We start from the raw sequence: 19,436 nt of genomic DNA on the forward strand, positions 1-19,436 counted from the left end.
AAGAAACAACTGCTGTTTACAACTAGAGATTGCATAAATATTTTAAAGTAACTAATGTATGATCTTAAGAAAAAACTTCAAGAGAACCTAAGCTGGGAAAACAAGTTATAGTTTAGAAAGTCAGCCACCTTATTTCCTATGAATATGTGTGTGTGTGTGTGTGTGTGTGTGTTATATATAATTTTATGGAATTTCCTTCATTTACTAAGCTTCCTTTCAATAAAGTCTTCTCCAAGCTTCCATCTAATAAATTTAGAATTTAATCACTTTTAATCATCCCTATTAGTTCATTTTAACAAAGCTAATAGTGGTTTTACAACTTATTTTAGAAACCTTCCTGAGACAAATGAAGTTTTCTCTGAAGAAAGGAACTAATGAGATTCAGCAATGGTTTTTCTATTGCTCTCTCTATTCAATCCTCTCATGGTTAAGGGGTTACTTCTTAATGATAATATCCAAGAATACACTCTCTTAATGCCTAAGAACACCCTGATTTCAAATCGAAGTCCAGAGATTCCGTTTAGGTCTTGTGTGCCTCTGAGAAGTTCTTTTGGTTTAGCTGAGCTTTAGAGTTAACACCAAATTAAAACTATACCTGTGACCCAGAAGGAATCTATCTAGTCTGTGGCTTTAAACATACAAGTTAACTTACTACTTCCCAAATCCATGGGCTTTTGTTAAAAAGAAAGACCTCATAAAAGAAAATATTTGCTTCCTTTGACATTCAAGTCAGAATATGATTAAGGGAATAAAAGAACTGCAAAATAACTTCATTGTAAGTTAATGACAAATGCTACACCTTGTGACATCTGCATATCTAAATCCAAAGTTAGGCAAACATATGGTAAGTTTTCAGTATTAAGACAAATATGACAATAAGACTTCTTTGTAGTAGTTAAGAAATTACAGTCTCACAAAAACAAACTGAAAAGCATCTGAAAATCTGATTTTAAAAAAAGCCATATCACTTATATGAATGTTAAATATTTGATGAAAAAATACAGCATGTGAACATTAAAGGAATAAATTATATTCCATTTATGTTAAGGTATCCTTTTTACCCACATTTTAACATCATAAATTGGGATGGCCTAGTTTTAAGTCAAGTTATTGAAGACAGAAGTTATTTTACTCCTGCCAGTCATTTAGAGACACTATCAATCAAGAAAACTTTGCATTCTTGCCTTGGGTTTTTTTTGTAGGTTGTTTTTTTGTTTTGTTTTGTTTTGTTTGTTTGACACCACTGGCAGTATAAATTCAGACTATGAACCTGAATCAGCAATCGTCTACAATTCAAATTCTCAGGGAAGATTTTGGTAATTTACTCCCTCCATTCAGTGCCAAGAAACACAGAAGTTCCTTTATGACCCTTTCTTTGAGAATGTCTATTTCCCATTTTTTACTTTAAGGACACAGCCTATCAGTGTTCCAGCTTTGCAACGGGGTCTCCATCTTGGTTTTTTTTTTTTTTTTCAGCCCTCTTAGTGGCACAAAAAAAATTGTGCTTCATAAAACTTAAAATTAATCAAATATAGTAAATCAAATTAAACTCCTTCTCCCTAACATAATGATAAAAAGTAACAATGACTTTAAACAAATAAAGAAAATAAAAATGAAGATATAAATACCTGTTATTTGTATACACTCTCAAAGGTCTTCTATCAAAATCACTTTCATATCTAAACCTCTCATCCATTTCTTCACTTATTTCAGGATCTTGGTCTGGTATGTGATAATGTCTATCAAAAACACAATCCTCATTAAACCTGCGAAATCTTCTTTCTGGAATGCCAGTCTTGCTACCAAACCTTTGATGTTTTGTATTAGAAATGTCCACTTCATCAGTAGTTTTTTTAATAATTCTTCTATTCCTTAATTCAATTTCATCATCTAATTGTCGGTATCTGTCCTCCTCTAGTCTTCTCTGGTTTAGAAGCTCTTCATATGCCTCTGAAGTTAAATTCTCTCTCTTAGTACCCTCTGAATTTGTGCTAGATATTTGTATTTGTGGAGGTAAATCAGGTTTAACTTGACTAGTAGAATTTTTGTTTCTTTGATTCTTAGGCTGTTTAATTAGAAAAGAAAAAAGAAACAAATCTTAATGTGATACTGTTACTTTAAAGGTAACTAAAGTCACTATAGTACTTAGTCTATCATCTCAACTCAGACATTTAATAGCCCATAATAAATATCTTTCCTTTTGGAGATAAAAAGAACATCAAGGAAATTTTACAATAAAAATTAAGTATCAATGGAAAGGCAACACTAACACTCTAAAAACAGAAAATAAACTAAATGCAAATTGCTATCCCAAAAGATATCAGACATATTTTGGTACCTAAATGTTACATACTAATTAAATCCTTTCTCAACACAAAGATCATAGAAGGTGGTAAAACTTAGCCTTAATAACATCATTCTAAAATTTGGAAGAAAGAAAAATGTTTAGAGAGCTAGAAATTGTCAATATAAAAAAAAACCTTAATAAACAAAAATCTCTTAGCAAAACTGATCTCTAAAATTAAATCTCACCGATGAGGTAATTTTAAAAAGTAGGAAAAGTTTTTCAATGAGATAAAGCAGTTTTCAAAACTAAATGTTTAAATGTTCTGTATCTGGCTTCATTTGGCTTAATTTTTCAAATGTTTAGATAAAAACTAATTGACATATCTAAAACATAGAAAGCTTTTCAAGTAAGTACCAAATATTCAGCCTGTGGTAATAAAATTTTACTTTAAAAGCAAACCTACCTCAGTATGCTTTTCTAACTGTTTGAACTTTTCAATCGATTCTTCCTTATCCCTGAGAAATTGATTGTATTCTTTGTTGCGTTCAAGTTTCAATCTTTCCTTAAATTAGAAATCAAAAGGCAATATTAACTTTAACTTCAGAAAGAAGAATCTTAATGTCAAATAGAATTATACAAATCAGAGCCTTTATCCAAAATCAAGTTTTACTAATAATTTCAAAAACAGAAAGTCACTGCAAGGAAGAGGAGAAGCAGAAAAAGGTATGACCATCATTGCAGCTCCCCAAGTTTCTCTTGCCACTTACAAATGGCTACATGTTTTGGTCCAATAGCACATGAGTTCTTTAAGAGAACAGATCTGCTGTAGTTATGAAACATCTCCACTTATATTTCAGTACTTACAGAGACTGGATGATATTTCCAAAGAGATATGCCCCATAAGTCCTTAGACTTCATGTTTATTTATCAAAAAGCAAGCTTAGCCATATCAGGGTCATTCTGCCAAAAGCATTCATATCCCCTAATCCATCCGTGAAACACCTATGGTTAACCATTTCCTTCATAAGGTTGAAAATTGGCTCTTATTATCTTTTAAACAAACAAAAAGATTACACAGATACTAAATTACTATAATGGACATGTTCTGTTGAAACACAAATATATTACACCAAGAAATTATCTTGAGTGTTAAAGAACACAGGTCTGTCTTTTGAAACGTCTATCCATTTTGTCTTTTTTTTAATACCTTTATTTTATTGTTTATTTATTTTTACATAATGCTGAGGATCGAACCCAAGTGCTTCACTGAGCTATAACCCCAGGCTCCCATTCTGTCTTAAAGATTATGTCTACCTTGGGAATTGAGTCTGTACAAGAGGTATAGAGTGCTTTATCATTATCAACTCTTAAAAAATATGGACATGTTGTTGGAGAATGACTGAAATACACACTCAAATAGCTCCTACCCTCATGCCTATAGGCTCTCATTTCACTGCTGTCACATAGCACCAACTTTGTAGATTAGAAACCAATAAAAAATAAATAAATTCTGAATATTCAATTAAGTATAATCAAATAAGAAAAAAATCAACATATTAAAGAAATGTATCACATTATATGGTTATAAATGTAATGATCAAAACACTTTTTTAAACAGCACAATTGGAGACTTCATATTTTTTTAAAAGAAATACACTCAAATTTGAAAAAATTATGTGATCATCTGTTTGCACGTAACTTAGGAGTGTGTCATCTCATGCTTCTGATGCCTCAAAAAATTGCTACCCATAGTAACTACTCCTACCCACCTACCTTAGCAGATAACCTCTCACCAATAGGAAGAGAAACTCCCAGAGTAGATGGATCTGTTTCACCCGTAGATAGAAAATTTTTCTGTATATATACACATTAAAAAAATATATTACCCAATTGCCTTTTTATATGTTATAAAAGTCTTTATATTCTACATTCTAAATACTCACATTATGCAGAGCAAAAGAATGAAATGGAGATGAAAACAGAAACTACAATCTATAGAGTCCATACCAAAAGTTATCGGAAAAAAAGAATTTTCTTCCAATCACAAATCCCTAAAAAATAGAATCTGCACTTAATTTTCATTTACACTTATAACTATTGATTAGTAAGGGTTAAAAGCATAAAAAAGAAGATTTTTCCAATTTATATTATTCTAAGCATATATTCTTCATTCTCAGTGCTCTACTGTTCTTTTGTACTTAAGGAAAGTTTTAAACTTCCTCACAAATATCCTAATGCATGTTCACAATGTTTTTTTTTTCCTATGTTCCTCAAATTGATAAAAAAAAAAAAGCTCTACTCAATCGACAAAATATAAAAACTATGAATGCTGTTTCTTTATGTGTCCCTACATTCATGTTCATTAAGCATTTAAGTGAGGTAGCGTAGTAGAGCATTAGACTGGGTGGCAAAAGACCTAGACTCTACAACTAGCCTCAACACTTATTAGCTGTGTAACACTGATCAAGTCAGCTAACTTCTCTGACAGATTTCTTCCATAAATGAGAATGACACCTGCCCTGCCTATCTACCAAAGCTGGTATAAGTATCCAGCAGGCTACAAAATGTAAAATCTCTGTGAACATTATAAAGCAAATACAAGCAATAGTAAAAACTGTACACAATCCCCAACTTACTGGTATTTCTATTTGGTATTCCAGGTGAAATAAGTTACTTAACTCCTCAGTTTCTTCATAGGTAAAATAGGGATAATATCCTCTACATCACCAGGTTATGAAGATTAAATCAATCAAGGCTTATTAGCATGCCTTTTATTTATTCTTTAAATAATATCTACCAACTAATGCTTTCCAGGTACTATGTTAGACAAAATGTACAAAATGTACTATGTTAATTCTATGTTCTCTCTACTCAAGAGATTTTACAGTTAACTGGAAAACAGACATTTAAATAATTACAATATGCATGGATACAATAGCATTATATTCAAAATATTATGGGAACAGAGTGTTAGTAAAACAAAGTGATTAATGAAGTTTCATTAGATATGAATTTACAAATGTGCAGTGCTATAAAAGTTCACTTGAATGTTGGCTGTACAAAACTTTTTTGTCAAAGGAAACAAGACACCCAAGCAGACCCTTAAGTCAGTTTACCTCCTATATACCAAAACACTATAAACCTAATCATTCATAAATGCACAAAAACAAAAACAACATGTTCTGAATTCTCAGGCTGGAAAGACAGATATAAATCCTCACTCCTGAGCCAGGCCTATAATCCCAGAAACTTCAGAGGCTGAGGCAGGAGGTCAGCAAGAAAAGAGGATTGTGAGGTAGGAGGATCATGGGGCAGGAGGATTGCAAGGTCAAGGCCAGCCTCAGCAATTTAGACAGACACTCAGAAACTTAGCAAGACTCTATCTCAAGATAAAAAAAAAATAAAAAGGACTGGGGATGTAGCTCATTGAAAAGCACCCCTGGGTTCAATTCCTATTACAAAAGGAAAAAAACCTCACTCCTTCACTGGGTAATTCCTTATTCTCAACCTTTCAACACAAGTCTAGAATGTTTGTAATTTTCAATAAAATGAAAAATAAATAAGGACAACATAGTTTTTCAAAAGGCTGAATTTTAGTCATTCCTCGTTCATTTGGTAAACAGTGAGTGCCTACTATGTGCCCAAATTCTGATACATTTGGGAATTTGGGAGGCATCAATACACTAAATGGTCATACTTGCTGTAACCAAAAGAAATTTTTTTTTAATTTTTTAAAGCCACATATAGCACAGCCATCTAGGAAGTGAGAATGAGAAGAATAGAAATGAGGTCCCTTTTGGACAGCCTGAGACCTGAAAGAGATGCATCATGCTAAGGAATTTGATGGGTTTTTTTCTGAAGTCAGTGAAGAGACACTGATATATTTAAATCAGTTAAGAATAGGATCGTTCTGAAAGGCTGCGTGTATACAGTGGTAGAGCACTTGCCTAGCACATGTGAAGCACTGGGTTAAATCCTCAGTACCATGTGAAACATAAATAAAATAAAAGCATTATATCCATCTAAACTACAAAAAATTTTAAAAAAAGATCATTCTGGAAAGTAGTATAGAGAATGGACAGAGAATTAGTGCAACGTGATCAAGTTAAAAAGCTACTCAGATATATGTATATGATGTTGAGTCTTTTGACTTTACTAAAGGTGCTGAATAGCATTAAATTCACTATTTTCCTTTCCTATTTTACTTGTGAAAATAATAATGCACTAAGGGTGGGTGGATGGTCTATTTGCATTCACCATTTATAATGGACAGAGGTTTTTGTAAGTATGTATTGGGTAATCGATACATGTTTATTTTTAGCATCGTGTTATTGCCTCTGATGTTTTTAAACAAATGACTATCTGGAGGAAGAACTCCAAAAAAAAATTAAAAAGCTATACAGCCAGGCACAATGGCACACACCTATAATCCCAGGCTGAGGCAGGAGGATTGCAAATTCAAAGCCAGCCTCAGCAAAAGGGAGGTGCTAAGCAACTCAGTGAGACCCTGTCTCTAAAGAAAATACAAAATAGGGCTGGGGATGTGGCTCAGTAGTTGATTGCTCCTAAGTTCAATTCCTGTTACCCACCCCCCCCCCAAAAAAAAAGAAGCTATAGAGTAGTAATTTAAGCAATGAGAGTCTCTAACAGAGAACTAACTGTCCTACAACACAGTTATCATACTTTTCACAGGCTACTTCCTACCACATGTAAGTTAAAAATCTACTGCCTTCCAATCTGATCCTATCTATCTACATCATTATTTCTTTCTACCCTGAAAAAGAATCATGCTCTGATCCATTCAAACTAGTAAATCTAGTATGTCTCAATCATACAAACCTAAGTTTATCCTCAAGTCCTTCTTCCTTCTATATTTAATGTCAAAAAAGCTTTCTCTCCTTGATTCTCTTTTGATTGTCCAAATTCAATCTACCCTGTAATGCCTTACAAAATAACATCTCTCACTATCACTTTCTGAATTTTATGAATGTTCTTGCCTTTTAGACTTAAAACCCCTTGAAGACATCTTCATAATCAACAATTTAAAAACGTTAGCTGAGTGGTAAACAAATGTGTGAGATTCTCTTTAAAAATAGTTTTGAAAAACAATAAAACTGCTTCTCTTTGTTCTCCAATATAAATTTACAAATGCAATCCAGTTTTGGGCACAAAAATATCAAGCAATTCAAATCCTGATAATACGAAGTTCAAAACATTTTCAAATATCCTGACTATTCTATTAATCTTACCATAATTATCATAATTTAGTCAACAAAAACTAACATGCTGAAAACAAATGAACTTTCAATAGCTGCAGAATATTATAAAGGAAGCATAAGAAAATAAAACAAATGCCAAGCATGAATCAAAACTAATGATTATATTAATGAGAAATTTTGATATGTAGACTGTCATTTTGCAAAGCTAAAACCAAAGATACAAAATGGTACCATTCAAAAGACTTGAAATGACAAATGAAGCTGTTTCTCTAATTGGTTTGAATCATATCAATGCAGATGATTGCAAGCTACTATATCTTTAAAAACACAAAACTAAAAGAAAATATTTTGCAGGTAACCCTACCTTTCTTTTTGCTTGTGTAATTCCCTAAAGTCAAGAGAAACAAACCATTGATAAATTGTATTCAAAGTCCATTCTCTCCATATGCAAATTATAATAAATAAGAGATCACTAGTACATTTGAAGCAAACATTATAAAGCAGTGGAAAAACCAAATAATATATTAGGATGACAAGAAACATCATGATCGTTTAAAATATTTTTATAAACTAAAAAGTAAATTGCATTCTAAAACTTAACGAAAATTTAATAATTTTAAAAATAGACCTAAAATAAGATTTTTGCTAAATGAATCATTAAATTCATTTAGCAAATACTGAGGATCTAACCCAGTGCTTCACATGTGCTAGGCAAGTGCTCTACCACTGAGCTATACACGCAAGCTTTCAGAATGATCCTATTCTTAACCAATTTAAATACATCAGTGTCTCTTCACTGACTTCAGAAAAAAAAAAAAAGCATGGATTTTAGCAGTTAATAAGTAGGTTAAATCAAATGTTATACGCTTGCCAGGTGCAGTGGTGCACACCATAATCCCAGTAGCTTTGGGGGCTGAGACAGGAGAATCACAAGTTCAAAACGAGCCTCAGCAAAAGCAAGGTACTTAGCAACTCAGTGAGACCCTGACTCTAAATAAAATACAAAACAGGGCTAGGGATGTATGGCTCAGTGGTTGAGTGTCCCTGAGTTCAATCCCCAGCATCCAAAAAAAAAAAAAAATGTCATAAACTTAGCTCATAGAAAAATAATTAGCAGGGCCGGGATTGTGGCTCAGCAGTAGAGCGCTTGCTTAGCAAGTGCGGGGTGCCAAGTTCATTCCTCAGCATCACATAAAAATAAAATAAAGGTATTGTGTCCAGCTACAACTAAAACAAAATATTTTTAAAAAAAGAAAGAAAGAAAGAAAAATAATTAGCAACTAGAATTCCATATATCATTTTAATACATAGTTAGGGGGAAGTAAAGGCTTGGGAAAGCATAATTAGGCTCCTTTAAACACTGATTACTTTACAGAAAACATGACCAACCAAAGTCTAACAATTTTATAAAATTAGAACCCACTGAACTAACTACTCCAAAGGTTCAGAGTCTGATGCTTACTGCTTCCCCAACTCCAGGTGCTAGGGATCAAACACAGGAACTCACACATGCTAAGCACAAACTTTCCCAATGAGCTATACCCCTTAGGAAAAGCCTATATTATTCCATGGCATGAGTGCTAAGCATCATTTTTCTACCAAAGTCATCTCCCCCAACTTTAACTATATTACCTTACTAGAGACCACTGAAAAACAATGCACATAACTAAACTATACAAAAACAAAATTTAAAAGACAAATTCTGAAGAATAAGATCCAATTCATTAATGAAACTCATTACCTGAGTAAGATAGCGTTTATAATCTTGCCGCAATTCTTCTTTTAATTTATGTTTCTTCCGTTCATAGTCTTCCCCAAGTGGTAAACTTAATCCATAATCAATTCCTAGAAAGAAAACAATTTATTACACAATATAGTTCATTTTTAGACATATTCAATAATGTTTACCTCATGTATCAAAGCTAAGTAAGAAAGAATATAGTTACGTTGATGCTGAGAATAGGATCAGGAAAAGTTTACATAAAATGTTTCAATGGGTAATACATAAACATAATGAAAAATATCATTCCTACGGACCTTCATTTGCCCTCAAAAACCAATGTTATGTTTCTTCTGTCTTCTTTTAGAGATTTTTCTATGCATCTACAAAAAAAATACTTTTATATTACTGCATATATATTTATGTATGTGTGTTATATTTACTTTTCCTGTTCAGACAAATGGTCCTGCATAGTTAAGCATATTGCTTTTTCAAGGACAGCAAAATTAAAACAAAGAAAAACTAATTACCTTCACCTCTTCACTCAATTTTACTTTAACTTTTATAGAAAAAAATACCTACAACAATTTTAATGTGTCTGTTTCTCAGTCTAGGAAGATTAATAATTTGTTTAGCAAACAAGAATATCTTTGTTATAACTTGTTTTCTGAGAAAAAAATTACTAGGACCAGGTAGGTATTGCTTAGGATGAAGTTTCAAATAAAATTCTGAAGTTAAGCCACCAGTTCTGACTTCACATAATTTTTTATTGTGGTAAAAATTACATAATATGAAATTTACCATTTTAATAATCTCCAAATCATCAAAAAGAAATGGGATGATAAAAAAAATGGATGTTGGTTGTAGCTCAATGGTAGAGTGCTTGCCTATAGCACGCGTGAGGCACTATGTTCAATCCCCAGCACCAAATAAAAAAATAAACAAGTAAAATAAAGGTATTGTGTCAATCTACAAATAAAAATATATGTATTCTTAAAAACTAGATGTTAATTTTTGAAAAAAACCTTCATTTTGAGTAGAGTTCCTCTTCATAAAATTCAAAAATTAAACTACATGTTGGGATAATGACAAAGGTGATTAATGTACAACTTGTAAACATACCAAAAACCACCTGTTTGTATACTTTATGGTAAACTTTATGATATGTGAATTATATCTCAATAGAGATGTTAAAAAATCACGTTTTTCAAACAGTGAATAGTAAAATACTATGTCAAGAACCACAGATATCAAATGAGTATTCAGATGTCTTTTTTTTTTTTTAAGAGAAAGAGAGAATTTTTTAATATTTATTTTTCAGTTCTCGGTGGGCACAACATCTTTATTTTATTTTTATGTGGTGCTGAGGATCGAACCCAGCACCCCACGCATGCCAGGCGAGCGCGTTACCGCTTGAGCCACATCCCCAGCCCCGAGTATTCAGATTTCTAAAGCTTCTACCCCTTTATTAGCACCCATATATAAATATACTATTATAGTATTTAAAAATTATCATTTCTTAACATAATAAAAAATTTATAGTACTACAAGCACTATAGATGAAATAAATGATTGCAATTTATAAACTCCTACAAAAATCACCATTTTTGTGCCTTATTCTCATAATGCAGCTAAATAATCAAGCATATGTCATATCACTGCTTTATTACATCACTGAAAAACTTGGGTTGGGGAAGGTCAAAGTAGTATAAGCATAAATGGATGTCTTTTAAATTTTACTGAATACAAAATTCTACTCCCCACTATAAGCACTCTAGAATTCTCTGGATAAATACTTCTGGCCTGTTTAACTCCTTGGTGATAAGTTTAATAGAGGATTCCATGCTCCCAACTCTTCAAGAATCTAAAGCATTTTATATGCTTGTGATTTTATATCATGTTAGAAAAAAACTCTTTGCTCACAAAGGAATCTAAACCTTTTTTAAAATACAGAAGTTAAGCCTGAGGAGAGAAGATATTTTGAGTCTCACATTCAGAATGGAGTATCACGTGACATTAAACTAAGATTCACAAAGGTAAGGCCCATGCTTTACTCAATTTTATAATGCCAGGCACACAATTTGTGCCCAAGAAATGTTTATCAAATCAATGTCTTTTCAATCCATCAGCAAAGGGAGGTAGTACCCTAAAGAAAAACTAATCAAAGAAGAAAATCAAGTCAAGCAAATAACAAAAAAAAAAAAAAAATATGGCTGGGAATACAAATCATGTCTCAATAGTAACCCTGAATGTTAATGACTTAAACTCACCAATCAAAAGACATAGGCTAGCAAATTGGATTAAAAAAAAAAAAGACCCAATAATATGCTGACTCCAGGAGACTCATCTGATAGGAAAAGACATACACAGCTTGAAGGTGAAAGGTTAGGAAAAAATCATACCACTCAACATGGACTGCAGAAGCAAGCAGGGGTTTCCATCCTCATATCAAATAAAGTAGACTTCAAGCCAAAGTTAATCAAAAGGGATAAAGATGGACATTACATACTGCTCAAGGGAACCATACACCAACAAGACATAACAATCAAAAATATATATGCCCCAAACAATGGTTCAGCTATGTTCAAACAAACTCTTCTCAAGTTCAAGAGTCAAATTGATCAGAACACAATAATCTCCAGCGACTTTAACACACCTCTCTCACCACTGGATAGATCTTCGAAACAAAAGTTGAATAAAGAAACTATAGAATTCAATAACACAATCAATAACTTAGACTTAACTGACATATATAGAATATTTCAACCTGCATCAAGCGGATATACTTCTCAGTAACACATGGATCCTTTTCTAAAATATACCATATACTATGCCACAAAGCAACTCTTAGCAAATACAAAAAAGTAGAGATCTACCATGCATTTTATCAGATCATAATGGAATGAAATTGGAAATCAATGTCAAAATAAAAATTACTCCAACACCTGGAGACTAAACAATATGCTACTGAATGAACAATGGGTTGCAGAAGACATCAAAGAGGAGATTAAAAGATTCTTAGACATAAATGAGAACACAGACACAATATATCTAAATTTCTGGGACACTAAGAGCAAAGTTCATTGCATGGAGTACATTCCTTAAAAGAAGAAAAAGTCAACAAATAAATGACCTCACTTTACATCTCAAAGCCCTAGAAAAAGAAGAACAAATCAACAACAAAAAGCAGTAGAAGGCAAGAAATAACTAAAATTACAGCTGAAATCAATGAAATCGAAATAAAAGAAACAATTGAAAAATTGACAAAACTAAAAGTTGGTTCTTTGAAAAAATAAATAAAATTGACAGACCCTTAGCTACTCAAATTACCAGCATATGTGATGAAAAAGGTAATATCACAACAGACACTAAAGAAATACAAAGATAATTAGAAATTATTTTGAAAACTTATACTCCAATAAAATAAAAGACTGAAGGAAATGACAAATTTCTTAAGTCATATGACTTGTCCAGATTGAATAAGGAAGATATACACAATTTAAACAGACCAATATCAAGTGATAAAATAGAAGATGCCATCAGAAGCCTACAAACCAAGAAAAGCCCAAGACCGGACAGATACACAGCTAAGTTCTACAAGACCTTTAAAGAAGAATTAATACCAATACTCTTCAATTTATTTCAGTAAATAGAAAAAGAGACAGCACTTACAAACTCATTCTATGAGGTCAATATCACCCTGATTCCAAAACCAGGCAAAGACACATCAAAGAAAGAAAACTTTAGACCAAAATCTTTAATGAACATAGATGCAAAAATTCTCAATAAAATTCTGGCAAATCAAATACAAAAACATATCAAAAAGATCGTGCAGCATTATCAAGTGGGATTCATCCCAGGGATACAAGGTTGGTTCAACATACAGAAATCAATAAATGTTATTCATTACATCAATAGACTCAAAGATAAGAATCATATCATCATCTCAATAGACTCAGAAAAAGCATTTGACAAAATACAGCACCCCTTCATGTTCAAAACACTAGAAAAACTAGGGATAACAAGAACATATCTCAACATCATAAAGGCTATTCTATGGTAAGCCGCAGACCAACATCATTCTAATGGAGAAAAATTGAAGGCATTCCCTCTAAAAACTGGAACAAGACAAGGATGCCTTCTTTCACCACTTCTATTTAACATAGTTCTTGAAACACTGGCCAGAGCAATTAGACAAATGAAGCAAATTAAAGGGATACACATGGAAAAAGAAGAACTTAAATTGGCACTATTTGCTGATGATATGATTCTATACCTGGAAGACCCAAAAAGCTCCACCAGAAAACTTCTAGAACTAGTAAGTGAATTCAGCAAAGTAGCAGGTTATAAAATCAACACCCATAAATCAAAGGCATTTCTGTATATCAGTGACAAATCCTCAGAAAGGGAAATGAGGAAAACTATACCATTCTCAACAGCTTCCAAAAAAATAAAATAATTGGGAATCAACAAAAGAGATGAAAGATCTATACAATGAAAACTACAGAACCCTAAAGAAAGAAATAAAAGAAAACCTTAGAAGATAGAAAGATCTACCTTGCTCTTGGATACACAAACTATCAAAATGACCATACTTCCAAAAGCACTATACAGATTTAATGCGATTCCGATCAAAATCCCAATGGCATTCCTCAGAGAAATAGAAAAAGCAATCATGAAATTCATCTGGAAAAATAAGAGACCCAGAATAGCTAAAGCAATCCTTAGCAGGAAGAGTGAAGCAGGTGGCATCACTGTACCAGACCTTAAACTGTATTACAGAGCAATAGTAACAAAAACAGCATGGTATTGGCACCAAAACAGACTGGTAGACCAATGGTACAGAATAGAGGACATAGAGACTGACCCACAAAATTACAATTATATTAGACAAAGGTACCAAAAACATGCATTGGAGAAAAGATAGCATCTTCAACAAATAATGCTGGGAAAACTGGAAATCTACATGCAATAAAATGAAATTAAACCCCTATCTCTCACCATGCACAAAACTCAACTCAAAGTGGATCAAGGACCTAGGAATTAAACCAGAGACTCTCAATCTAATAGAAGAAAAAATAGGCCCTAATCTTCATCATGTGGGATTAGGCCCCAACTTCCTTAATAAGACTCATTTGGCACAAGAATTAAAATCAAGAGTCGATAAATGGGATGGACTCAAACTAAAAAGTCTCTTCTCAGCAAAAGAAACAATCTGTGAGGTGAATAGAGAGCCTACATCTTGGGAACAAAACTTTATCCCCCACACATTAGATAGAGCACTAATCTCTAGGGTATATAAAGAACTCAAAAAGCTAAACATCAAAAAAACAAAAAACCCAATCAATAAATGGGACAAGGACATGAACAGACACTTCTCAGAAGAGGATATTCAATCAATCAACAAATATATGAAAAAACGTTCATCATCTCTAACAATTAGAGAAATGCAAATCAAAACTACTCTAAGATACCATCTCACTCCAGTCAGAATGGCAGCTATTATGAAGAAAAACAATAAGTGTTGGTGAGGATGTGGGGGAAAAGGTACATTCATACACTGCTGGTGGCACTGCAAATTGGTGCAGCCAATATGGAAAGCAGTATGGAGATTCCTTGGAAAACTTGGAATGGACCACCATTTGATTCAGCTATCCTTCTCCTGGGTCTATACCCAAAGGACTTAAAAACAGCATACTACAGGGACACAGCCACATCAATGTTTATAGCAGCACGATTCACAATAGCTAAACTGTGGAACCAACCTAGATGCCCTTCAGGAGGTGAATGGATTAAAAAAATGTGGCATATATACACAATGGACTATTACTCAGCAATAAAAGAGAATAAAATCACAGCATTTGCAGGTAAATAGATGGAGTTAGAGAAGATAATACTAAGTGAAGTTAGCCAATCCCAAAAAAACAAATGGCAAATGTTTTCTCTGATATAAGATGATTGACTCATAGTGGGATAGGGAGAAGGGAGCATGGGAGGAATGGATGAACTCTAGATAGGGCAGAGGGGTGGGAGGGGAAGGGAGAGGACAGGGGGTTAGCAATGATGGTGGAATATGATGGACATCATTATCCAAAGTGCATGTATGAAGACATGAATTGGTATGAACACAGTTTATATTCAAACAGAGATATGAAAAATTGTGTTCTATATGTGTAATAAGAATTGTGATGCATTCTGCTGTCATATATTTAAAAAGTAAAAGCAATTAAAAAAAATAAATGTGTAAATGAATATATAAATGAATGCCTGAACAAGAAGTAATGAGAAAAAGGGCAGGGATGGGGAACACTATTTTCAGCATTTTGTTTCTGCTTTTGGCATGCTGACTGCAGAGAGAGGATAAATAATAATTACTAACCAGAGTTAAATATCTAGTTACATAAGGTCATAATGAATACTCTACTGTGTCAAGGAGAGACAGACAATGCTGCAAGGATGTTATATCCCAACAGGCTCAAGTAATTGCCAGCTTTGTGTAAAGTTATGTGTTGAAGAAATATTTTACCAGTGTTTTTCAATTCTACTTAGTGGGTTTACATGGAAAAAGGAAAAAAATGATTCATTTTCACTTATAAATTACTGTTCATATTAAGTTTGATTTTATTTATCAAGAATATATGTTTTTTTACTATTGATTCAAATGGCATTTATAATAATTGCCTTAGTAGACAAGTAACCATGTGTAATGCTTTTGGAATTATAATTTTATTAGTTTAAGGTTTAGTCAACAGAGAACACTAACTTTTTCATTCTTATTTGTGTCATCTGGTACCAAAGTTTTTACAGCATTGGAGGCAGCTTGTAAAAATCAAGAACCATAAGGAACACTTTATAAACATTCTAATTTTTAACTATGAATTAACAATGGCATCTTAATTAACTTAATGAGCTAATATGATGTTTAAAGTCAACTATTTTTCTGCTGTGACTAAAAGATCTGACCAGAACAATTATGGAGAAGGAAAAGTTTATTTGAGGGCTCTTGGTTTCAGAGGTCTAGTCCATAAAAAACAGACTTTTTTTTTCCTCGGTGCTCAAGGTGATATAGAACATCATGGTGGCAGAGGGAAGCAGCTCATATTGTGATCAGAGAGCAGAGAGAGAACAATTCTACTCTTGAGTTACAAAATATATACCCCATAGCCAAGCCCCCAATGAACCACTTCCTCCAGCCACACCCTACTCACCTCCAGCTACCACTCAGTTAATTAATTCACTGATTCGGTTGAGGTTATAACCTAATCATTTCTCCTCCAAACCTTCTTGCATTGTCTTACACGTGAGCTTTTGGTGGACACCTCACATCCAAACCATAACAGACAATGAATGATGAGACTTACTTATTCAGCTGTTGTCTTTTGATGGTTCTAGTGGCAAGTTAATTATTAGTGTCATTTTAGGGTCATTTGAAGTGATATCACTTCATCAAGTATACATCAATGACCCTAAGACAGCTAATATTTTACTTCAGGATTATAATAATTAGAAGCATTTAGTTTCTCCAGCAGTTGTGGGTTAAAAAAAATATTTAAAATTAAAGCATATAATTTTTTAAAAGTAATTTATCTTCTAGCATAATATTCATAGTCTTTTTGTTTTGTTTTATGTTGTCATTAACTTTACTTGGATTTCAGGGACTCAAAAACAAAGTTTAGTTCTTATACAATAACCAGTTTTGCTGAGTTAATACATAGATACAAGGCCAAACAAACATGAATATTTTTTTTTAAGTTTCTTCTAAATGATAAGATAGGGTTACATGATTCTATCAAATGGTAGACCAAAGACATGATAAAGAGTAATATAGAATTTGTACACCTCTGTACCTTCAGTATCACAAGATTTAAACAGTCACCTGTTGAATTTGGACCTGGATATACTATTTAGAATGCTGAATTTTGTTGGAATACACTACAGTAATTAAGAAAACACAACATTTAAAATCATACAATTGTATTTTTACGTTGATATCCAATATAAGTAAATACATTTAGTCATAGTCTCTTTAATACATCCTTTCTTTCAAAATAAAAACATTTTATTTCTATATTCTATATGACATTAGCAATCAACATCATTTTAAAACCATGTAATAATTATTATGGTAATAATTGGTTTTTATTTATTTATTTGTTTATTTTTATGGACTCTTTTTTTTTTGGCCGATGGACCTTTATTTATTTATTTATTTATTTATTTATTTATTTTTTGTTATTATCTTGGTTTTAATCCTTCATGGTAAAATATACATTTATATTTATATATATATGAATAAATTTTCTTTCTTATTCCCCTTTTCACTATTTTTTTAATTTTAACTTTTAATTTGTTATATATGACAACAGGATGCATTATAATTCATATTACACATATAGAGTAATATTTATAATAAGCATTCTATAAAACAAATCACCACAGAACATTGACCCTTTTTTTCATAGTTATATTCCATGATTATACTATCAGAAAATACTATGTAAAAATAATCAGAAGACAAATTTTAGGAAATAATAATAGGCCTCTACATAAGCACATGATTTATAAAGAGATGTGACTGAGAAAAACATGAACTCTCACATCATATTACTTACAAGAACCCATCCAACTCATACAAAATGAACAAAAAAAAAGTATGTTTGCGATTTCATTATGGATACGCTAAAAGAGTGATAATTAAAAGTACAACTAAAAATTAGTGAAAACATTAATAACTTGCTTTATTTTATAAAATCTTTACATTAACTGTAATTTTTACCTTAGCCTAAATTTTAGAGGTACAAAAATTTTGGTGCTGCTTTATTTTCTAATATTACTTTTAAATTACAACAATATGATTTTTTTTCTTCCTGATAATTCTTTCTTTCACAGATTTCCAGTAATTACACTGAACATGATTTTTTTTTTAAATATACCATATAATTCCTAGAATAAAACTCCTTATCTTACTTTGGTACTTTATAATCTTTTTGTTTTGCAGAATTACAAAATAGCAGCTCAGGACAAGAAAAATATATCTAGTGAACTGTGGAGCCTGAAATACTTATTAATGGCATTTTGATTCAAGAGAAATATCATCTAGAAATGTCCCAACCTAAAAACACCTAGGAACTTAAGATACAGAAGATGGGATTTCTTCAGTACCAAAACTTAGAGGTAAGGAAGCTGAAAAGGACCCAGAAAAAAAGGCAACAGAAGTAGATGGAGAGTCCCTACAACCACCCCAAGGTTCAGGGACTGGCAAACAAGATGCAGAAGTCACTATACTCACTGTAAATATACAAAGAAAAATTATCAAAGGGAAAAAGTGCACAGGGCAAAGTCCAGAAGAAACTAGATGCAAACTTCCTAAAGTTCTTCCTCAGTAGTCACATAGGACACACTTAACTCCTTCAGCCACAAGTTGTGACATAAAGTTTTTGCCTACCATAGAAGTTCATTAGGGAATCACTTTTACTGGATTGATCACATAAGCATCCTCTTGTCAACAATGTGCCAAGACTCCAAACTCCCCAGGGGAAAAATGGGTGTTCAGCACAAACCATATGGTTTGTACAAACAATTTTGGACACAAAACACCATTCTTATCATTTAAGTAATGATTTATATTAGTGCAGGTAATTGTTTACTAGCTAAGTTCCAAGCTCATGCCAACTTTGTAAGCAGGTCTTTGTAAGGATAGGCAGTTCCACATGTACAATATTAACAGTTTTCTTCAAGAACTAGTAAAGATAGAACCACCACCAGAAAAACACTCCTGAAAGTCAAGAGAAGAAAGTATTTCAAGTAAATGACTAGAAGTTAAATGAAGGGAATAATGAAAAAGGTGAAATTTGAGAACTGAACATTCAATGTAGCTATGTTAGGGGCTATTACTTGAACTTTGTGGGTAAGCAACATAAAAGAAAGCCTGAGTGAAGAAAGTTGAAGTGAGAGGAAGTGGACATAGTAAAGACAGACAACCCTGTTGACAAGTTTTGTGATAAAGGAGAACCAAAAAATTAGCAGTAGCCTGAGGAACATAAAGGATTTTCATTTTTTATAAAATAAGTATAATAATGGTTGTATTCTGATATAAAAGATCCTACTAGTAGAGAGGAAAAAAATTTGTATGATTCAGATGAGAGGGCAAACTAATGAAGTGAAATTTTAAGTACAAAGGACTATCATACAAGTGGAAGGAATGATCTAA

At 32.4% G+C, this 19,436-nt stretch overlaps 1 protein-coding gene across 9 annotated transcripts in view; it reads right to left on the reverse strand.

Moving 5' to 3' along the window:
- The window catches only part of Cspp1 (centrosome and spindle pole associated protein 1), a 110,274-nt gene that overhangs the window by 73,160 nt on the left and 17,678 nt on the right, over nt 1-19,436 (reverse strand). For 4 of the 9 annotated variants that reach the window (XM_046428531.2, XM_058573973.1, XM_046428533.2 and 1 more), the window contains 5 exons: nt 9,248-9,351; nt 7,871-7,894; nt 4,061-4,141; nt 2,751-2,849; nt 1,629-2,065 (listed from right to left, as the gene is read on the reverse strand). In XM_046428531.2, coding sequence (XP_046284487.1) covers nt 1,629-2,065; nt 2,751-2,849; nt 4,061-4,141; nt 7,871-7,894; nt 9,248-9,351 — 745 coding nt within the window. The remainder of the gene's footprint in view (nt 1-1,628; nt 2,066-2,750; nt 2,850-4,060; nt 4,142-7,870; nt 7,895-9,247; nt 9,352-19,436) is intronic. The other 5 variants (XM_046428532.2, XM_046428534.2, XM_058573972.1 and 2 more) reach the window with 2 other exon arrangements.

The sequence above is a fragment of the Marmota monax genome, unplaced genomic scaffold (genome assembly GCF_021218885.2).
Source record: "Marmota monax isolate L192 unplaced genomic scaffold, Marmota_monax_Labrador192_F-V1.1 WCK01_AAM20220418_F8-fsc00044, whole genome shotgun sequence".
NCBI lineage: Eukaryota > Metazoa > Chordata > Mammalia > Rodentia > Sciuridae > Marmota > Marmota monax.